Source organism: Phycodurus eques, chromosome 11 (assembly GCF_024500275.1).
Source record: "Phycodurus eques isolate BA_2022a chromosome 11, UOR_Pequ_1.1, whole genome shotgun sequence".
NCBI lineage: Eukaryota > Metazoa > Chordata > Actinopteri > Syngnathiformes > Syngnathidae > Phycodurus > Phycodurus eques.
This window is the reverse complement of record NC_084535.1, coordinates 17,934,074-17,958,008: the sequence shown is the minus strand read 5'-3', so window position 1 is coordinate 17,958,008 and position 23,935 is coordinate 17,934,074. Positions and strand designations below refer to the sequence as shown.

The window sequence follows — 23,935 nt, the reverse complement described above, 5'->3', positions numbered from 1 at the left end:
TGTAATATGGCGGCTGGCCTTCATTCTAACAGCCTGCAAGAACAGGTGTAACTCTTCCCTTATCATTCAATTGGGTCATATTTTGATTTCCATTTATAAAGGCAAATGAAGTCAATTTTATCTAAAGATTGTATGAAGCAGCAGCTCATTTCCACTTAGTTTCTTGTTACATTTTCCGAGTTATGAGAATCACTACTGACAAGAGAGTGCACTAATTTCGCCGTCACCAGAATCCCTCATACAGGGATCTTCTTGGGGAAGAATGAATGGTTTTCAAAATCTGCCATACTGTATGTAGCAGGAGCATTGTCTGATATGACAGGGTTAAATACTGAAAAGGTGCAAATACAAATGCCAGTTTTGTGAGTCAGACAAGGATATTCAATTTATTTATCGTGATGTGTGTACTGCTATTACTACTACTGAATGATCTGATTCTCATTTCAGTCGTCACAATTTATTTTCTTACAGACGTGATTTAACCAAGGTTACACTATACATGTTTTTTCACTGTAGGGTTTAGTTTCCATGTCAGTCTGTCCTGTTTTTCATCACCTCATGCCGAGTCCCAATTGTGGATGTGTTTAATCTAGCCTTTGTGCCTGCAGATTGTTTTCCACATCATTGGTAAAGGGCCAACAATGTTTGACTGTATTGTTGCTGTTGCATTACTCTGGCTTTAGCATGCAGATACAAAAATGTCTAATGATGAAGACCGCATATTTTCCCCTCCAGTATCGTAGGTGGGAGCAGGTCTTGTAGTTTGAGCTTTAACACAGTTTGAGTTAGAATTAAGTCTGTCTGAACATATTCAGAATTGTGTCGTTCATTTTGTTCAATGTAAGGAGCTGTTTAGGCTGAATGAAAATCCTATTAAAGAATTGAATCTTTTTTTTCATACATTGAATGTGGTAAGGTATCTTATGTTTGCAGACGTGCAGGCCTCAATCTTCTTTTGTAACTTTTGCCCTGTTATGATGTGGAGGTTTGGTGGCCACCGTTGTGACAATCCCAAACTGTCCTTTCTGACTCTGTAGCACTACCAAGACTTAGGAAAGAACAGTGCTTCAAGCCAAAGGAAATGAGTGAAAGTACTGTATGTACTGGGACCTGGCACCAGCCTTGTGTTACACCCGTAGCTGAGAAGCGAGTGAACTCGCCACTGGAAATGTCCTCTGTGTCATGTAAACCTGATGTTTGATAGAGTAGCTGGTGCTGTGGGCAGACAGATGTGGTGTTTATTTGAGCATTGAGAATAAAAGGCACTGGGGTACTCTCAAAGCGGACACCCTATTATGCTATGAATGTGTATGCCCTTGTGGCCAACTTAACAGAGGAGATGCATTCCATCAACTTGTGAACAAATGTTTCCTTTTTGTTTGCAATAAAAGTTGGGTGTTTCAGTTGATGGATCGTAGGAATATTGGCTAAGCCTGGCCCCTGTTGTTATAATTTTTTTCTAAATTTCAGGGTCTGCTCCCTTCAAAATTCGGGTCGGATAAAGAATTAACGAGCAAAGCACAAATCAAAGCTTGCGCTAATAGAAACTGTCAATAGTAAGTGCGGTCATATTCAGCATGTGCTTGTTGAACAGATTTTCAATGAAATATTTTTTTTATAAAACAGCATAAGGTGTGGCGACTAAGTGGCCATTTATACAAGGCAGTTTTCAGCTCAGATGTGTCTGCCGGAAGAGCTCACAATTATCAAGCGATTAAATCAGTGGCTGACAATCATCATATACTGACACAAGTATTGCTGCCCAGCAGTCCGGAGAATACGAGAGGCTCCAGCCCACCCTAGTGAGGATTCATCGGCTGAAATAAGTATTTAACACGTCACCATTTCTCTCACTAAATATATTTCCAAAGGTGCTATTGACATGAACATTTCACCAGACGTTGGGAACAACACAAGTAATCCATACATACAAAGAAAGTAGAACAAATAAGCTCAGAAATTCAGTTGTGTAATAATGTGAAATGACACAGGGAAAAAGTATTGAACATTCCAACTGGTATTTATTTAATACTTTGTAGAAAAGCCTCTGTTTACAATGACAGGTTCAAGACGCCTCCTGTATGGAGAAACTGGTTGCATGCATTGCTCTGGTGTGATTTTGGCCCATTCCACAGAAGTCTTCAACATCTTGAAGGTTCCGTGGGCTTCTTTTATGGACCTTGAGTTTCAGTTCTTTCCATAGATTTTCAATTTGATTCAAGTCAGGTGATTGGCTAAGTCATTCTAGCAGCTTTATTTTTTTTTCTTTGAAACCAATTGAGAGTTTCCTTGGCAGTATGTTTTGGATCATTATCGTGCTAAAATGTCCACCCTTATTTCATTTTCATCATCCTCGTAGATGGCAGCGGATTTTGTCAGGAATGTCTCAGTACATTTGCCCATTCATCCTTCCTTAAAAAATGTGAAATTTACCAGTACCATTTGCTGATAAGCAGCATGTTCCCACCTCCGAACATCACTATTGGTATGGTGTTTTTAGGGTGATGTGCAGTGCCATTTCTCCTCCAAACGTGGTGTGCATTATGGCATACAAAGTCAATGTTGCTCTCATCAGACCAGACTATATTCTCCCAGTATTTAACTGGCTTGTCCAAATGTTGTTCAGCAAACTTAAACGAGCTTTGAAATGCTTTTTACCCCCCAGCAATGGGGTATTGCGTGGTGAGCGGGGTACACCCTGAACTGGTTGCCAGCCAATCGCAGGGCACATACAAACAACCATCCGCACTCACATTCACACCTACGGGCAATTTAGAGTTGCCAATTAACCTACCATGCATGTTTTTGGGATGTGGGAGAAACCGGAGAAAACCCATGCAGGCATGCAAACTCCACACAGGCGGGGCCGGGGATTGAACCCTGGTCCTCAAAACTGTGAGGCAAATGCTCTAACCAGTCGTCCCCCCCGTGCCATGCCACATTATTACACACAAATTAATTTCTGATGTTATTTGTTCTACTTTCTTCTGTATGTATGGATTACTTGTGTTGTTGGGTAGCCTTCCTCCGTCTTCGGGTGGGGTGACGGGTCCTGACTGTTGTTTGTGCCTATGCACCAAACAGCAGTTCAGAGTACCCACCCTTTTTGGAGTCCTTGGAGGGGGTGCTGGGGTCTCCATCGTTCTGCTGGGGGACTTCAATGCTCACGTGGGAAATGACAGTGAGACCTGGAAGGGCTTTATTGGGAGGAACGGCCCCCCCGATCAGTGTCACTTACTGTAGCATTTGCATACCAAGCATTTTGGATTCTCTTTTTCTTGGGAGTAGCGTTGTCGTTCTTTAACAACTTGTTCAAATGAACATACTGAATGGGATCACTTTGTGAACTGATTCATTCCTTTCTCAGTTCAGTTGAGTCCTGCCACGATTGTGTGCCGCGTGGGAAACTGCCCCGCAAAGGCGCCGTGCCACTCGCGGGGTGGCAATGGTGGCTAAGTGTAAAATGGCCTGTCGGCGGGCTTCATGGGCGTCTCGGTCTTGCTGCACAGCGGCTACAACGGTCCGTCAAAATATGTCTTTATGTGAAACCGCTTTAGGTGCAAAAAAGATTGGGAACTGTTGCCCTACAGAAATCGGCAAATCAGCTTATCGCGCGGTCCCATACTGTCAGTTAGTTAATCTAGTGAGTTCGGTGGGATGGGAAAAAGATGAGCACCAAGCAACAACCAATGGTGCTCCTTTGAGAACCAGACCAAAATAATTGTGCACCCTTGCTTATTTTACAGCACGGTCTTTACAAGTAAAACTATTGATGTGGCAATCCACCTTGACTGAGACACCAGTGTTGTGTGTTAACTTTTCCTCTTTGAAATCAGTGGTACTTCTTTGTATTGGCATCACAAAAGAAAGTACAGAATATGAAAATAATGGAAACTACATTAATCATTAAATCTGATCACTGAGTTGAAGGTTTCCTTGACATTTGAGGCATATTTATGCACAACATTTTAAAATCCAAATTGCATGATTAAATTTGGAATATTTGACATTGGAGGTTTGACTGTGTGTAATTAAGGAGCCGTGTGTTCAGTTAATGATGCAAAGTGAACATAAAAGTTTTTAATTCCAGCCCATGAAGTTGTAGTTATAGTAGATTGATGAAACAAAGTTCCCAATGGAGATTGAAGTCTAGTTTAGAAAGGAAAATTAAAACAAGGCTAATGTAAAGTGTCTGTTTTTATTTGATTGTGGCACTTTTACCAATATGCTACAGCGGTTTCCTTTTTCTCCAGGATTTTTCAGCTGTTGGTTAGTGAGGTGAAGAAGACTGAAGAAGAAGCAACTGTCGGCTTAGTATGAGATCCCTGGCTTACAATAAACTAAAACTATACTGAATAAAAATATAAATGCAACACTTTTGCTTTTGCTCACATTTTTCATGAGCTGGACTCAAAGATCTAAAACTTTTTCTACATACATAAAAGGCCATTTCCCTCAATTATTGTTCACAAATCTGTCTATATCTGTGTTAGTGAGCATTTCTCTTTTTTATTGTGGGGTCTGGTGGGGTCAGAAAAACAGTCAGTATTTGGTGTGACCACCATTTGCCTCACGCAGTGCAACACATCTCCTTCGCATAGAGTTGATCAGGTTGTTGATTCTGGAATGTTGGTCCACCCCTCTTCAATGTCTGTGCGAAGTTGCTGGATATTGGCAGGAATTGGAACACGCTGTCGTATACGCCGATCTACAGCATCCCAAATATGCTCAATGGCTTACATGTCCGGAGAGTATGCTGGCCATGCAAGAACTGGGATGTTTTCATCTTCCAGGAATTGTGTACAGATCCTTGCAACATGGGGTCCTCCATTACCATGCTGCAACATGAGGTAATGGTCGTGGATGAATGGCACAACAATGGGCCTCACGATATCTCTGTGCATTCAAAATGCCATCAATAAAATGCTCCTGTGTTCATTGGCCATAACATACGCCTGCCCCTACCATAACCCCACTGCCTCACAATATTTGAGGGAAATGGCCTTTTGTGTATGTAGAAAAGGTTTTAGCTCTTGGAGTGCAGCTCTCAAAAAATGGGAGCAAAAACAAAAGTTTTTGTTCAGTGTATATCAAGACTTACTGTATATTGCAAGCAGATAGGGCAGGCACCGAAATGTTACACTGTATGTATTACTGGACAGACACTTGACTTAAAATGCCTGTAGACAGCTCAATAACTTATGTACAGTAATACAACATTTACAAATAACAGGGGCATCATTGCAGATTCATTTATATTTCCATGTTTTTTTGTGTGGCATAGTGATTATTTCCAAAGTGACAAGGAATTCTAACATTAAAAGGTGTTAGAAAAATTGGCCAAGTGCAAACAAAACAGCGGTGTCCACAAGACAAGCATCATCTTCCTTCACCCTCTCATAGTGTTTTCTCTGCATCGACCTTTCAATGTAGGAGATAATCATGTTGTGATGATTGAATGGTAGTGGGTTGCTTTACAATGAGATTCTCCTTTTGTAGTCTCAAAGCAGTAATGTTGTAGCCTTTTTACTTGCTTCCTCTGTGGCTTCTTTTCAAATATCCACAATTTTCACTGAGCTAGGATGGGTTTTGTATTGCTGGCTTTAAATGAGCAAAGCTGCATGTATACATGCTCTCCTACCTGAGCTTTAAGAATACCCGTGTCTCTAAGATGAATATTCAAAAATGTGTGTTGGATTTACCTTTTTCTCTTGTGTTGTTTTCTTTGTTTCCCTCAGACTCTGGAGGAGCCGCCTTACTTGACAGTAGGGACTGATGTGAGTGCCAAGTACCGAGGGGCTTTTTGCGAGGCCAAGATTAAGACGGCCAAACGTCTCGTCAAGGCTAAGGTAAGCTTTCATTCAGAAAGCTTATGTGCTTATGATATGACATTTTAAATTTATTGTTTTTTCTTGCTGTAGATAATAAATAATGATACAATGGTCACTAGGCCGCGGACTAGCCTTCTAAATCCTGATACTGTATGTTATTTGTGTTGAGTCAGAAATGAATCGTTACACGTACTATTCCGAAATAAAGACATGCCATAGTCCAATGACTCAAAAATCCAATTTGATAATTTGAAAATAATCTATTGAAGCAGAAAGAGAGTATGCTGGCACGTTTCGGCTGCCGCTTCTCTGTAATGAAGTTTAAAATGGCTTACTTTAACCAGGATCCCTCGCTGTTCGGTGGCCAATGGTAGAACCCGGGTTGATTTTGCACCAATCGGTACTGTAAATCCTTGTCGTCTAGGATCAGCTGCCTCCTTTCTAGCTAGCTAGCTGGCCGGCTAACCGGCCAGCTCTCGTCATCTGCCACACGGTGTTGGATTCTGCTCCACTTTCTCCCGTTCATTCTGGTGCAGTCGTCTCCTTTCTGGCTTTGGTTGTGTTGCTGCCATGAAAATGCATGCAGGTTCTCGGGTTCTGCTATTGGATTCCTTCTTCCGCGGAGGTCATCATCTCGTTATTTGCATCCGTGATCCACGATCAACTCAACTGCAAGAACGAACTACTATCGTGCAAAATCATTCAAAGTCAAAATGACATTGGTCATAAACACAGGCACAAAATTATGAAATATTTTGTATTTTCTGAAGTAAATGCAGTTGTAGCGCTTGTCGGAATAAAGTAAATTGTATCTATAAATCTAAGAAATAATTTCTCATGTGAGTGATGATTGCTTTTCCATGGCCACTCGAATCCCAATTTGAGTCACAAATTAGGTACGTTATACAAACACTGATGGATAACTTTGTTAATTTGGATGATTTATGGTGAAGTTTTCATATTGGAATAATGAAGAATGATTGTAAGATGTTGTGCTGAACGTCGACAAAAATCCAGCTGTTTCACTTGCATGGTGAAGCACCACCTGAGGTTGCTAGTAGCAGTCCATCACCATAGTTGTTGGAGCACCATCCTAGGGCTAAGCTCACACAGATGCAGGGTCTAGTCGAGCCCACAAATTACCGATTAAGGCCTCAGGCATCCATCTTATCCATACCCTCCTCACAGTATGACAGCCCCAATGTTGTTTCCCCATTGGGTTCATGCTTTGCTGATGAAGACTATGCAACATACGCACTGTACTGTATCATTCCCCAGTAGGGCTGAGCATCTGGTTAATATAATAGAGGAGGGGCAGCTCGCTTGTCTCTTACAATGGAGGCATACTGGATTATACAACTTGGCAGCAACTATCAGAGCGCCAACTGTTCCAGACCCAAATAGTTTGCTGCCCATGCAGTCAGTAGCTTACTATGTTCTTATAGTAATCATCCATCCATCCATCCATTTTCTGAGCCGCTTCTCCTCACTAGGGTCGCGGGCGTGCTGGAGCCTATTCCAGCTATCATCGGGCAGGAGGGGGGGGGGGGTACCCCCTGAACTGGTTGCCAGCCAATCGCAGGGCACATAGAAACAAACAACCATTCGGACTCACAGTCATGCCTCCAGGCAATTTAGAGTCCCCAATTAATGCATGTTTTTGGGATGTGGGAGGAAACCGGAGTGCCCGGAGAAAACCCACGCAGGCACGGGGAGAACATGCAAACTCTTTTGGAGGTGACATCTATATAATGTAATACCTGGAGTCTTGCATTTGTCCGCATATTATAAAAAGAGAACCTAAACTGATAGTTTGATTGTCTTTGTAATATTCATTTGAATGTCTAACAGGTGTCAGGATATTTGCGAATGTGCATTGACTGAGTTTGCTTGAGTAACGTAGCAGCCAAAGGTCTCAGTAGGAAGTAGACTTTACACCGATTTTATCGGGCTGATCGGTATCTGCTGATATTTAGCATTTTATGCTGATCGGCTTTAATGTCATAATTCGCCAATCTGATCAATGATGTCATTGATCGACTCCGCAAAAGACATTTACTCCGCGTCGCCATCGTGCACAGTATATTCGAATCCAAAAGCTAGTTTATTGTTAGCTTTGTCGCGCATCTTTTGATGTATTGGAAATATCTGACGGCCAATAAAGTTATTTAAAAAAAAAAAAGCACGCCCACGACCCTAGTGAGGAGAAGCGGCTCAGAAAATGGATGGATGGATGGACAGTTAAGTACACAAGTATATACAGTAAATGAACAGGTCATTTAAATAGACATTCCTCCATCTTGTGATCGGTTATTGTTTTTTTTCAACTCGCTGATCAATGATCGGCCCCAAAAACCCTGATCGTGCAAAGCCTAGTAGGAAGTAATACTGGTTTGTGTGCTCACACTTGAAATAGAGCAGGAATATTGTGAATTTGCTACCTGCAGGCTTGTTTTTGTTTTTTGACACACTACGCTTACAATTATGAGCAGATTGCAAAGGAACTCTGTGGACACATTTCCATGGATCAGTAGAGCTATGTCTTAATAGCATTGCTCTGTTCAGTTGGCCTTTACCTGCCTGCTAGTATTGGTATTGCAGTGCTGGTTTCCTTTTTGCATTCTACCGCAGAGGTGACTGACACCAAGTATGAGAACATGTGAACTGTTTTAGTGCATTAGTGGCTAAAGTCGAGACTGAGCTTGACAAAATTGGTTGTCAGTAGTTCAGCATCACAGAAAAACATCAGCAATAGCTTATTGTAAAATTTATTTGGCAATGCAAAAAGTGGCCAAAATTAACCTAAACACATGAAAGTGTCTCTACAGGTGACTCTGACGTGTTTATTGCTGTGTTGCACCACGGTACAATTGCATTAGTAGAGCAGTGATGTGGTCGAGACAAAAAATGCAAAAATATGAAAGTAGTTGGTCCGAGAGTTTTTGAAGTTTCATAAGATCATATCAGTAATTAGATCTTATGAACTTGTTTTGAACTAAAATCTCCAGCGTTTGAACTAGAATCTAGTGAGATATATGATTAAGTAGCTTCTGCGAATTATAAAGTCATATTTATTAGATGCAGTTTGTAAGGATTCAGATGAGCAACAACTGTATCACAGTCCGTTCATTTAATAATAATAATAATTTTTCACTCAAGGTCTCTGTACAAACAATAGTTAAAAGAAGTACAATAAAAATAACAACATAAAAGATCAATTAAAATCGCAAATAATAATGTGATGAACTGTTAAAATGAATAGGCAGTCCGGAATAGGTGTATTTTCAGTTTGGATTTAAATAGGGTTACTGAATCTGTATTTCAGAGGTCAGGTTACTAGTGAGTTCCAAAGATGGAGGGTAGAGCGGTGGACAGATGTGCAGAAGGGACGGTGAGGTGGAAGGAAGGATGAAGAACTGAGAGAGCGGGACGGTATACCAATGCGAAGAAGGTCAGCAAAATATAAATTATTGATGGCCTGGAAGGTGCCAATCGGTATTTTATATTGGATGCGGTATTGGGCAGGAAGCCAGTGAAGTTATTGTAGGGCTGGAGTGGTTTGCTGAGTAGAGGGGGTCCTTGCGATAATACGGGTGGCAAAGTTTTGGAGAAACTGTAGGTTTTTTTTTTTGTGACTTGTGGGGGAAACCAAACAGGAATGAGTTGCAATAATCCAGGCGGGAAGTGACGAGGCTATGAACAAGGACAGCAGCAGTGTGGGGGGGGCCTGGCGGACACCAGAAGAAATGGGGCCGGATGGGATTTAAATGATTTTATTTGAACAAACTGGGTGCGGCCGGAGGGCTAAGAACTGAACCACTGGTGGGGTATGTGTGTGTGTGTGTGTGTGTGTGTGTGTGTGTAATGTGAATTTGGTGGAGTCTGTTTAGGAGGATGGTGTGGGAAATGTGTTTTTTTGACCTACTTGGCAAATAAAGATGATTCTGATTCTGAAATGGTATCAAAAGCTGTAGTCAGATCAAGGAGGATGGGGATGGTGTGTAAGGCAAAGTCAGCTGCATTAGTGATTTTGTTGAGTACTGTTTCGGTGCTATGGAGCGTGCGGAAACCAGACTGGAATTGTTCATAGAGATTTTTGGACGTGAGGTGGGAGTGGAGCTGGGAAGTGACGGTCTTTTCCCAGGTTTTTCTAGAAATGGGAGGTTGGAGATGGGACGAAGGTTATTGAAATTATTTGGATCTGAACCAGATTTTTTCATTATTGGGATTATGGCTTCAGTTTTGAATGATGGAACAATACCAGGAGAGAGACATTAGTGGATGATGTTAGAGGGGAACCAGGGATGGGAAGCCATCTTTTACCAAAACAGTACGGAGTGGGTCAAGTTGGCAAGTGGATGGCTTGGATTGACATATTATTTTTTAAATGTCCATGGCGCAAAGCAGAGCAAAACTTAGTGAGTGGACAGGTAGGACGGGGGAGGCGGTGAGAATTGACTAAGGCAGGAGAAAGTAGGAAGTTGCTGCTGTTTGATTTTTACATTGAAAAATTACATAAGGGAATTACAGAAAACAGATGAGTACAAGTGGGAGGGGATGGAGTCCGATTGGTATGAAATATTATTGACATTTGAGTCTGTCCAACAGATTTTTTTTGCTCCTGGCAGTTTGTAGATTTTCAACAGTGTGCTGGATTTGCACCTTTTGGTCTCAGTGTTAACAGATCCATGATCAGATTATGATCGACTGTGGCTCACTTAGCAGAGGCTGCAGAGGGGTGGATGGTAGGGAGGTTTGACATTTAGAATTAAAATCTGCAATTCTCAAACTTGCACTGTCTGTGAAATGACACAGTCGTCTTTCCTACAATTCTACGTCAAACTGTTATGCTTTTTAGCCATGTAGAGTCCATCACAGTCACTGTTATATCAAAGCAACGGAAATGTTGACTATGAAAGGATGTTGTGTTTTGACTGTTCAGAATTGATTCTCCATTCATTTTGCTGAGTGTCTTCTTGATCTCCCTCTTCTACCTCAGGTGACCTTTAAATCAGATCTGTCCACAGCTGAGGTCAACGATGAAAGCATCAAAGGACCTCTAAAGGTGAGCTCGGTTGGATGAAGAAGCGTGGCACTCATCAACATCATGTATTGCTTTATGATTGTTTTATTTTGATTGAAATGTCATGGCATTATTCACAATTTTAATTCACAGAGCAGAGCCTCAGTGTCAAACCTGGCTTTGCTATTTAATTTCAGTCAGTTAGAATTACACTGGTGAACATCCATCCATCCATTTTCTGAGCCGCTTCTCCTCAATAGGGTCGTGGGCGTGCTGGAGCCTATCCCAGCTATCATCAGGCAGGAGGCGGGGTACACCCTGAACTGGTTGCCAGCCAATCGCAGGGCACAAACAACCATTCGCACTCACATTCACACCTACGGGCAATTTAGAGTCTCCAATTCATGCATGTTTTTGGGATGTGGGAGGAAACCGGAGTGCCCGGAGAAAACCCACGCAGGCAGGGGGAGAACATGCAAACTCCACACAGGCAGGGCTGGGGATTGAACCCCGGTTCTCAGAACTGTGAGGCTGACGCTCTAACCAGTCGCCCACACCGTGCCGCCACTGGTAGAACAATTAGAAACAAAACCTCTGTTGAGTTAATTTTTATGCTGATTAAAACTAAAATTGGCATGCTGATTCCAAGATTGCAGTCATTTTTTTTCTAGCACGTCAAGTTTTTTCTCCACAGCTTACCCTCCAAAATTCCACTGATTAGCTTTAGTAAGACTTGCCATCTGATTACGATTGGACTCATCTACAGCTATGCGGCAACTTGTTTGTGCAATCACAATTGAGAGTGCGGTGAGAGGTGTGTGTAGCTCCCAATAGGTCAGTACTATCAATATCTGCAAACAGAAAGCTAGCATAGTAGGAATTAAGAGGATTTGTGCCATATTCTTTGTAAAACATAATAGTGTTAAATAAACATTTCAGTCATGCCTGTTTCGTTCATATTTCATTGTATGTCAATATTTGAAAAGTTTTATAAAGCAAGCACATATCTGTTAAGTACAATATTTGTCATATTTTTTAGAAAACATGGATCTATAGTTCAAAAACTAGAAAAAAAACTGAGATCAGTTTTGAATTTCGCACCCAAAAATTAGTTCAAAACAGCTGCCAGACCTAACTAAACAAAAAAATTGTGTTCCCCAGTGAAGCAGTCTTAATAGCGTCACATTACTTTCAAACACATGATGACATTTTCCACCAAAACACAAAAGGTTCTTTTTTGATTATTAAGCCAAAATTCAGCAATGTTTGGTTCCTACAGGTGGGTGCTATTGTAGAAGTGAAGAACCAGGATGGAGTTCACCAGGAGGCCACAATCATTAAGCTGACCGACGCAAGTATTTACACAGTTGGTGAGTCATTATCATGAAAGCTAGTCAAAAGTAAAACATATAATTTGTTAGTAAAAAATAAAAATAAGCATTGCACCTTTACTTGCACCTTTACTTACGAATGCAGTATAATTCAATATTTTGCGGCAACAGAAATGTGTAGCAAATTTGGCATATTGTTGGGATATTGCTATGTCATAACCATTTATATATTGCAAGGATCCACATTTGGTAACGTAAGTGTGTGGTCAGAATGGATCTCTCACATTGTACTTTCTTCTGACCCATAAGTGAAGCAAAAATAGGATGAAATAAATAAAATACCAGACCAACAAAATGCATATACACACAATACTACATCATTGCAATGAAATAATATTATTTTAAAAAGGCACAAAACAAGTAGTCTATTGACTTTCTATGGTTGACAAATTCAATTTCCAAATATTTCAATTAAACACCTATGAAGGATTAAGTTAAACAGTTGCCTCTTTGTGTTCAGCTCAGACAGACTGCAATATTTACTCTCTTATTAACCTACTTTTGCTCCCAGTCATGTCCTGAGGGCCACATCTGCTCAATACTGCTTTTATGTTCTTTTAACTTTTAGTCAACTGTCTGTATTTGTTTATTAGTGAGTTATGTCCAGTAGGCGTTACCTCTAAAATACCTGCCCAATTAAAAAAAAAAATGAAGCAAAACAGCAAAGCCAAATATTTGATCCAGCGTTAGAAAACAATTATTAGAATTAGTCTTAAGGAAAATAATTTATTATTCTGACTGTGCGGCATAAGTAATGTGCAGTGCCTTAAAATAATCCTAGCTACCTACATCTAACTTGCACTCAAAACCATTTAATTTTTGCAGAATTGAAAAATAAACACGTTTAAAATAATTGACATTATGTTCTTTTTACTGGTGTAAGTTGTAACTAGCTCAACAGCCTATTTTGCTGCTGCCTCAAAAATCATCTCAGCACACATTCATGTTTTTTTATTTGTATTTATTTTTTTAAAACCTGTCTTTGCAGAATGGTGGATCAGTATGCCTTTGTACTGGAACAGTTTTGCTGTGCAACAGGGGAGTTTGAAATGCTCCCTCTGCTTATTTTTAAATGTTTTTATTATTCTGATGTTTATTGAATATGGAGCTGGAAATAAACTGGCTTTAGGGGACAGACAGAGGGATAGATGATGACATGCAATAACTAACCAAGACAATAAGATAAGAGAGGACAGAAAAGGCCAGGACAAGATGAGGGAAAATGAACAAGGCAGTGCTATTGAGGAGTGGTGTGTTGGATACTTTTTTAAGTCTAAACACCTGTAGGAACCTGTGAGTTGATATGTTAGTATAACCTGTGTTGTTGTTAGTGATCCCAGCACAAGTAATTAAAGCCAATAGTGTGTCTATCGAACGTATTAGTGAATGAACACCATATCACATGCATGTTAGTCAACTGGTGTACGGAGCTGCTGAGCCGGCACATCGAGGAAGGGTGAGCCCTCCCCACCCAAAAAGGTGGGGCCGAGCAAGCCAGTCCAGCAAGGGGACCCAGCCAGGGGGTCGCCACTGACCCCCCCAGGCCCAGGGAGGCCCCGAGGCCCGACCAAACACCCCGACCATTCCCAAAGGGAGGGGCACGGGCACCGGACTACCACCCCACACGCCCATGGTGCATTAAAACTGGAGGACTGGCCGAGCAGTGAAGGGGGGGGGGGGCATTCTTGCTTTTGCACTTTTCATTCATATGTGGGAGAAGAAATGCACACGTCACTGCTGCAGATACAGGGCTGTTAAAAAGTATTGCCTCCTTCTCAAATTCTTATATTTTTGTATAGTTTCCCCACTTTAATGTTTAAGATTATCAAACAATGTACTGTAAATATCAGACAAATATAAACCAAGTGAACTTAAAATGCTGTTTTTAAATGGCGATTTCATTTATTAAGGAAAATAAAACTATTCAAAGTTACCTGACCCTTTGTGGAAAAAGTACCCCCCTTGTTAAATTGTGAATTAAATGTGGCTAATCACAATTTTTTCACACCCAAACCGGGTTACCTCCAGACCTGTTCAATCAAGAAATCCTTTCAACAGAATCTGTCCTGGCAAAATCAAGTTGGACAAAAGATCTAAAAAAGCTGTAACAAAAGGACACGAGCCAAAGAAATTCTAGAACAGTCGAGAAATAAAGTAATTGACATCTATCAGTCTGGAAAGTGTTCATGACACAACAGTAAGGAAGAGATTGGGCAAAAATGGCATCAATGGCAGAGTTCCAAGGCCAAAACTCTTACTTTTGTGAAAAAACATCTGAATGATTGCCAAGACTTTTGGGAGAGTAATCTACAGACTGACGAGATGAAAGTTGAGCTTTTTGGAAGGTGTGTGTCTCATTACATCTGGCGTATATGTAGCACAGCATTTCAGAAAAAGAACATCATACCAAAGGTCTAACGTGGTGGTAGTGTGATGGTCTTGGGCTGGTTTGCTCCTTCTGGACCTGGACAACTTGCTGGGATTGATGGAACCATTAATTCTGCTCTTTAACAAAAAATCCTGGGGGAGAATGTTTAGTCATCAGTTTGTGACCTCAAGCTGAAGCGCACTTGGGTTTGGCAGCACGATAAACATCCAAAACACACCAACAAGTCTTCTTCTGAATGGCTTAAGAAAACAAATTGAAGGTTTTGGAGTGACCTAGTCAAAGTCCAGACTTGAATCCGATTGAAATGCAGTGACATGATCTTAAAAAGGCCGTCCATGCTCGAGAACCCTCCATTTTTGCTGAATTCAAACAATTCTGCAAGGAAGAGCAGGCCAAAATATCTCCATAGAGATGTGAAGGACTCATTGCCAGTTAAAGAAAACGCTTGATTTCAGTTGCTGCTGAGGATGGCTCAACCGGTTATTTGGTTTAGGGGGCCATTACTTTTTCCACAGATGTCCAGATAACTTTGAATAGTTTTTTTGTTTTTCCTTAATAAATGAAATCACCTTTTAAAAACAGCAGTTTAAGTTCACTTGAGTTATATTTGTCTGATATTTACATTTGTTTGATGATCTTAAAGAAAGTGGGGAAACCATGCAAAAATCTAAGAATTTGAGAAGGGGGCCATTACGATTTCACGCCACTGTAGTTGGTAGGATCATTTAGGAAAGAAACGAACTTTCCTTTCACTTATAGATGTGTAAACAAGTCTTCAAGTGGTATTTGTTGTCGTGCGTGTATCCGCTAAAATATAATATTGAACATACCTGTATTGATTGTTTTGTGTGTGTGTGTGTGTGTATTTCTGCATGAATCCTTGGCATATACTGTAGTTTGTCTTTTGCATTGTCACCTCTACAGTGTTTGACGATGGTGACGAGAAGACCTTAAGGCGTTCCTCCCTCTGCCTTAAAGGAGCCCGTCACTTTGCAGAGAGCGAGGCAAGTAACGCTGTCTCGCACCTTTGGTCAAAGTATAAACCCTCTTTGGACATTAACTTCAATTTTATATGTTGTTCATATAGAGTGGAACCTTGAGTTACACATTTAATTTGTTCCCTGACCCCGTTCACAACTGAAATGCTTGCAAACCGAGGTAATGTTTCCCATGGCAATGCATGGAAATGCAATTAATCCGTTCCAGCCATGTAACAACATTATATTTACCTTATTCTGATCATTGTGTGTTTAACAAAAGAAATACTCTGCATTGCAATACAGAAATAGGTGAAAACAATTGACAGTGGGTACGGAAAGTATTCAGACCCCCTTAAAATTTTCACTCATTGTTATATTGCAGCCATTTGTATACAAAGCATCCCATATTGACAGAAAAAAACGGAATTGTTGAAATTTTTGCAGATTTATTAAAAAAGAAAAAAATGAAATATCACACATCCATAAGTATTCAGACTCTTTGCACAGTATTTAGGAGAAGCACCCTTTTGAGCTAATACAGTCATGAGTCTTTTTGGGAATGATGCAACAAGTTTTTTACACCTGTATTTGGGATTCCTCCTCGCAGATCCGCTCCAGTTCTCTCAGCTAGGATGGTGAATGTTGGTGGACAGCCATTTTCAGGTCTCTCCAGAGATGCTCAATTGGGTTTAAGTCAGGGCTCTGGTTGGGCCATTCAAAAACAGTCACAGAGTTGTTCTGAAGCCACTCCTTCGTTATTTTAGCTGTGTGGTTAGGGTCATTGTCTTGTTGGAAGGTGAACCTTCGGCCCAATCTGAGGTCCTGAGAACTCTGGAGAAGGTTTTCGTCCAGGATATCCCTGTACTTGGCCGCATTCAACTTTCCTTCGATTGCAACCAGTCATCCAGTCCCTGCAGCTGAAAAACACCCCCACAGCATGATGCTGCCACCACCATGCTTCACTGTTGGGACTGTATTGGACAGGTGATGAGCAGTGCCTGGTTTTCTCCACACATAGTGCTTCGAATTAAGGCCAAAAAGTTCTATCTTGGTCTCATCAGACCAGAGAATCTTATTTCTCACCATCTTTGACCTCATGATTCTCATTTGCTCTGATATGCACCGTGAGCTGTAAGGTCTTATATAGACGGGTATGTGGCTTTCCTAATCAAGTCCAATCAGTTTAATCAAACACAGCTGGACTCCAATGAAGGTGTAGAACCAAATCAAGGATGATCAGAAAAAATGGACAGCACCAGAGTTAAATATGAGTGTCACAACAAAGGGTCTGAATACTTATGGCTGTGTAATATTTCAGTTTTTCTTTTTTAATAAATCGGCAAATATTTCAACAATTAAAAACATTTCTGACAATATGGGGTGCCGTGTGTACATTAATGAGGAAAAAAAATGTACTTCAATGATTTTAGCGAATGGCTGCAATATAACAGTGAAAGAGTGAAAAATTTAAGCGGGTCTGAATACTTTCCGTACCAACTGTATGATGATGAAATCACAGTGGGTTCGCTTGCAAATCACTGTGCAGTGTCTTGGGCTTTTTCGGGACAGTAATGTTTACGTTCACTGTGGTTACTGCTAGACCTAAATGGCCACCACTTCCCACAATGCATTTCAGCTTTTTCATCACATTGTGGGATGTGGCGGCCATTTTATACAAAAACAAAGATACTAGAAGCACGGAGCGAATGATGTTTTTGCGGTGCGAGGAAAAACAAAGTTCTGAGCCTTCTGCAGCAATGGCAGGACTGTTCGTAAACTGACAATATTATGTAATTCCGGGGTAATTTTTCTTTAAAAAAAATAAATAAATAAATAAAAAATGTCCATAGACCGTATTGTTTGTAAACTGGGTCATCCCTAAACCGAGGTTCCACAGCATTGTTTTTTATTCACAAATATATCTCTTTACTTACTTTCTCTCCAGTACCTGAGGACGGAGCACAAATTTATCGTTTATTCCCAGTCCCATACTGTTGGGATGTTCAGCTCAAACTGATATCATAGCAAATATTTCAGATGTAAATTGCGTGTACAGACTGCTGAGTAATCCTTCTGATCAAAGTCTTTAAGGGGATTGACCTTCCAGTGTCTGCCTGAGTGACAATCATCATGTCTGTATACAGTTTTGTGCATAAACAGTTAGGCCTAAAAGTATATTTACATTGTTTTTATTCAAATATTTACTGTAATTATGACTTTAGTACTGCATTAGTGTAGGTTAGTGGCTACAGTGCTTTCCAACTTTCCTACAAATTTTGTTTACAACTCTCCCCCATAGGGATGGGACTCTGTCATAAACTGAGGACCCAATCCACCGCAAAGATCCCTTGTATATATTTTTTCTCTGTTGACTTCATAAAATATGTAAACTAGCAAGCTGGGGGCAAAACAGTGACAGCTACTAAATGCAATTTTGACATTATTTCTGTACATTGGCTACATCAAGATGCTTTGCTTCTTTGACAAATGCCATTCACTGTATCCATTTTATAAGGTGATAGATGCTGATTCACCATGCTTGTCATGATGTAATCACTTCATGTATTTTACGCGAGAATCAAATCCTGTAGAGAACAACTGTGTTTCAGTTTGACTAATTATCTCTAATGCCATGTAAGAGTACTGACTGTCTCTTTACTGTTGTCTCCTCTGTAGACGCTTGACAGACTCCCTCTCACCAATCCTGAGCACTTCGGCACACCAGTCATCGGCAAAAAGGGTAACAGGGGCCGACGTTCCAACCCAATGTGAGTATCGTGCACTCCTCCTTACTTTACATCATGCAAGTGTCAATCATTCCAACTGTGACAGAGGTCTGTGGTGCAGATGAAAACGATAAGCGATGTTCCCTGCCAACCCACATTCTTCAGAAAGAGGCGCCCCCATTCTATGTACCGTGATAGCGAAGACTTGCTCTCATTTCCATTTCTTACTAAAAAGCTCCTGAGGCTTAGAGCAGGAAACCCCACTCAGCTTTGGGTGGGTGTGTTATGTACTGATATGCTCACTCCAGACTGCACGTTTCATATGGGAATAGAAACTGCTTCAGGGTTTTGGCAACGGACATCATTGCGATTATAAAGAGGACACTCTACTTAATAATCTCATCCTGACACCATTGCTAATGGCATTGATGCAATGTTGACTTGGGAGAGTCCCTGCTGCAGTTTAGCACTTCTGGCTTGTCTTCCTCTACGCAAATCTTTTTACGAGCATTAACAATGCTTCCTGAGAGAGATTCCTTACAAAACGAGAAAAACATTCAATAGCTTCAAGACATTATCTTGGAGGAAATGGCGCACACATCCAAACTTGTCCAGCATCTATGTAGATTTTTTGTTTCAGATATGGGTGATGAGAATTTTCTACATCACATACGCACAGAAGGCAGCTGAAGCTTATGTTTTCTGTAGCAGAAGTGATGGCTGACAGTCTGACTATTGATCTGATCAATGTGTCTTTTAACAGTTTGGAACAGTCGCCTGCTGGCAGAAATCGCACCACAGAACAGTCCTTGAGTGACTTCACTTGCTTGTGGACTTATGATTGAATATGCTTTCATCCACATCGCTCCCGATGTGCAAAATATGGATCTGCCACATGTTGTGGTGTCATTATTCAATAGAATTAACTGGGCTAACTGGGTTAACTTCTGTTTTATAAATCTAAATTATTCAATTGTTTTAAGATGTATAAATTGTTTAAATGTAGGATAAGCATTAAACATCACAATAACAGAGCCTAGAACTCAAACTGGACCTTGAGAGAACATACAGCATTGCTTATGATTTAAAAAGCGTGTATTGAATAAATTTTTCAGTGAAGATGACAATTTTCTGATTTAATATATATATATATATATATATATATATATATATATACACACTTTAATGTACTTTAAGGGCAGGCGTGTCAAACTCCTTTTTGTCGCCGGATCACATTGTAGTTATGGTTTCCCTCAGAGAGCCATTATGGCTGTGAAACCATAAATAATAATTATTATAATAATAATAGGCGGCACGGTGGATGACTGGTTAGAGCGTCAGCCTCACAGTTCTGAGGACCGGGGTTCAATCCCCAGCACCGCCTGTGTGGCGTTTGCATGTTCTCCCCGTGCCTGCGTGGGTTTTCTCCGGGCACTCCGGTTTCCTCCCACATCCCAAAAAACATGCATGAATTGGAGACTCTAAATTGCCCATAGGTGTGAATGTGAGTGCGAATGGTTGTTTGTTTGTATGTGCCCTGCGATTGGGTGGCAACCAGTTCAGGGTGTACCCCGCCTCTTGCCCGATGATAGTTGGGATAGGCTCCAGCACGCCTGTGACCCTAGTGAGGAGAAGCGGCTCAGAAAATGGATGGATGGATAATAATAATAATTTCTTGTGTATAATGCGCACCCCCAAAGTTGACCTCAAAATTCTGGAAAACCCTTCTACCTATGTATAAAGCAATTTTACAATGCATGATATTGCTTTTACCCATATGATCAAAACATAAAATATTATCTGTATTTTGTTAGTAAGAATTCCTTTTTTATTTACTTTTGAAATTCACAGCCCTACTTTTATTTAGTAAATTAGAAAATACAGTTGTGCTCATATGTTTGATTTCCCAGGCAGAATTTGTAAGATGGATACAATTCTTTAACGAAAACATGAAGGGCCAGGCGAAACACATTTAATTTTTTTTAAAAAAGGGATTCAAATTAAACGGTCAAGCATTTCGGAAAAGCATTATCTTTAAACAAAACATAACCATAAAGAAATTAATGATGAAGAAAAACTGAAATATCACACAGGCGTAAGTATTCAGTATTTAGTAGAAGCACACTTTTGAGCTAATACAGCCATGAGTCTTTTTGGGAATGATGCAACAAGTTTTTCACACCTGACGTGAGGCAAAAAGGCAAGGTGAATAATAAGAACAGGGTCTTGGCTTACTATGAGTCGGTGACGTGGAAACAAGGAATGCTGGAATGTGACAACAAGGTACAACGAACTGGCGACCAGAAAGAATGAGACACAAGGTTAAATGCATGGGGTAATTAGGGTAAACGAGGCACAGGTGGGGAAGATGCTCTCAGGAGCAGTTGTGTACGGGACAGGGGAAAGACAACAACCATAACACACACCCATGACAGTACCCCCCCCCCCCCCCAGACGACATCAGAGCCCCAGGATGCGCAACGTGGAAGTCCCGAATGAGTGAGTCATCAACAATAAACCCAGACGGCACCCATGAACGTTCCTCAGGCCCGTAGCCCTCCCAGTCCACCAGATATTGAAACCCCCTCCCCCTCCGACGAGACGACAACAGCCGCCTCACCGTGAAGACAGGGCCCCCGTCCACGAAACGGGGAGTAGGAGGGGGCCCTGGAAGGCGGGACCAGAGGGGACTCCCAGGCGGGCTTGAGCAGGCTGACGTGAAAGGCAGGGTGGACCCGCATTGACCTTGGGATCCTAAGCTCCATGGTGACAAGGTTGATGACCTTTGTGATGGGGAAGGGCCCAACAAACCTGGGAGCGAGCTTCCGGGACTCCGCCCGGAGTGGAAGATGCTTGGTGGAGAGCCAAACTCGGTGACCCACTTTGTAGTTCGGGGCCTGTGTCCTCCTACGGTCAGCTGCGGTATTGTAGGACCGTCCTTGGCGTAGCAGCATCAACTTCAAACTGTGAGGCCACAGTGTCTCATCATAGTGTCCTGATGCTCTGACAGTCCCTTGAGATGAAGGTGGAGGGCAGCAAGCTGCTCATCCTGCTTCGAGATGCGTTGACCCTGCGCTTGAAAGGCTTTGCGCACCGGGTCTGAGTCTGCTGGGTTATGGCCAGTTCGTTCTGTCATGAACGGAACAAAGGACAGGACCCAAAATACACAACTCCAATTCAAATGGACCTGTTTAAAAAAGAGAGGTTTAATGAACGGACAGAGGTCGGTACACAGGCAGGGAATCCGAAAAGGCAATAGTATGCAAAAAACGTGAGGCAAAAAGGCAAGGTCAATAATTAGAACAGGGTCTAGGCTTACTGTGAGTCGGTGATGTGGAAACAAGGAATGCTGCAATTATTTTCCTACTTATTTCAAGTTAAAAAAAAAAAATGCCAGTGGAGTAAGAAAAAAAAAACTTACTCCACTGGCATTTTATTTCCTACTTATTTCAAATAAAGAAAATTGCCAATGGAAAAAGAAAAGAAATACTCTCCTGGCACTTTTTTTCCTACTTATTTCAAGTTAAAATTAGCTTGAAACAAATGAAAATTGTCTAGAAACAAATTACTTTTTTAGTTGTTAGTTAAGTGTAATCAGATTAGTTTTGAGACTTTTGGGACAAATATTCTTGGTAGGATTTTGTGTTTTTGCAGTGCATGCGTTTAGTTTTATCTATTTTACGTATTCTTCTTAACTAATTAAATTATCACTTTGTTTTTGTATGTGTGCATTACTTTCATGAATAACTTACACACACACACACACACACTCACACTCAAATATGCAGGAAAGCGAGAGCTTTCAGACTGATGGCAGTCTTAAAGGTGTTAAACTGAGCAGTTTATACAAATAAAGTATAAGTAAAATAAAGGAAATCGCTGGAATATGTAAAATAGAAAATTCCTACTGCATTAGTCTAAAACTCAATGGAAATCATTGTACATACACACATCTACACTGTACTTTTTGTCATTGTATAGCCCATTGAGTGGTCTTATTTTGTCCCACAGCCAAGAGGAAGACTTGTCATCATCCTCCAGTGAAGAAGAGGAGAGTGATCAACGACAGAATGAAGATCTGTTTGGCAAAGTGGTCTGTGTGGAAGGAGTGGCCATGGGGGATAAAAAGAAAACCACGTGGTATCCTGCACTGGTGAGCTCATAGTGCTTCTTCTGCTCATAGTGCCTCTTCTGCTCCATCATTGGACCATCTTTTCATCAGCCCGCTTATTTTTTTTGCCTTGAAAGCATGCCATTTTTGATTGTTGATATCCCAAAACAAGACAAATTTGTTTGCACTTTGAAGTTGCAGTATTTGTAGTTTCCTCATTTAAAAAAATTCAACTTTGATGCATTTTTTTAATTTTATGCCAAAAAACTACAACACAAACTACAACACATTCTGTTGTTCACAACATTTCCTTTCCTCACACATTTAACTCCTGGGTAGTGTTAGCTGACAATGAATTGGTGACAGGACTTCTTTCTTAATGTACAGTAAGTTTTCCTAGTTGAAGTGGGAGAATGGGAGAGTCTAGGAAAAGCTGCCCCTTTAACTGTAGTCACCAGAGCCCCGCCTATTGTGTTTGTTGTTGTTGGCCTGCTGTTGACCGAGCTCTGTGCTGCCTCCTTGTGACAGCCTAGGGAAGTATACACTACTTTGTTCTCAACCAACGTTCTCAACATGTGGTGAGAATACACTGGTAAATGTTATTTGCAACAGGAGGTAACTAATGTGATAAATACCTGATAAATATTTTATTCAAAAACAAACATGCTACTGTATATCTGTGTGTGGTGTTGTTGTGAATAGTGGAAGCAGGAGCATGCAGGCAGAAAGTACTAGGAAATCATATCTCCATAAATGCAGTGCAGCCTCCCTTGGGTTAGACTCTTACAGTGGAACAACTCCCACTGTTATGCCTCAACCTAAGTCAACAGCAGAGCCACATGCTGCGAGCGACACATAACCTTTTTACCTCACTCTGCATCTGGATCGCTTACTTGTTTCGGTCTCATAGATAGCATAGTTTGGAGTCCATCAACATGGCCTTCACAGACACTTTTTTAAGTCATACTGTGACAACCCCAAATTCTTTCACTTCCTTATCTCGCTTCCAACCACACAAGCACACACACACACACACACACACACACACACAGTGTCACACGCTGTCTGCTACCCTATCTGAACTGTGGATTGTCTCTTGTTTCTGCACACTCAGGTCACCTCCTCCGACTGCCACGATGACATCACAATGAAGAAGGAAAGCTTATTCGTCCGCTCTTTCAAAGACGGAAAATTGTGAGTCTGAGTTATTGACGACGTTATAGTGATTATTTTAGTAGTAGAATATTTGAATGCTATAGTAATATGTTGGACTCATTTTAATCCAACATGAATAATAATAATGAATCATTTTGATGCTGATTAAACCATCCATGTTATATTAATAGAGTGTGCATGCTACAGCAAATGCACTGCTTTGAGCACCAGGCAAATAGATCTTTCGGAGCAGCTTGAGGACAAATAAACTCTGCAATCATTACTCTGAGTGTATTATCTGAATAGCTTTGAGAATAGCTTAGCTGCTT

General features: G+C 41.0%; 1 protein-coding gene across 1 annotated transcript in view; it reads left to right on the top strand.

The window, feature by feature from the left end:
- arid4b (AT-rich interaction domain 4B) overlaps nucleotides 1-23,935 on the top strand; it is a 71,096-nt gene that overhangs the window by 27,796 nt on the left and 19,365 nt on the right. Inside the window, 7 exon segments of the mRNA XM_061689407.1 lie at nucleotides 5,739-5,849; nucleotides 10,831-10,896; nucleotides 12,134-12,224; nucleotides 15,559-15,638; nucleotides 18,291-18,382; nucleotides 22,352-22,493; nucleotides 23,566-23,645. Coding sequence (XP_061545391.1) covers nucleotides 5,739-5,849; nucleotides 10,831-10,896; nucleotides 12,134-12,224; nucleotides 15,559-15,638; nucleotides 18,291-18,382; nucleotides 22,352-22,493; nucleotides 23,566-23,645 — 662 coding nt within the window.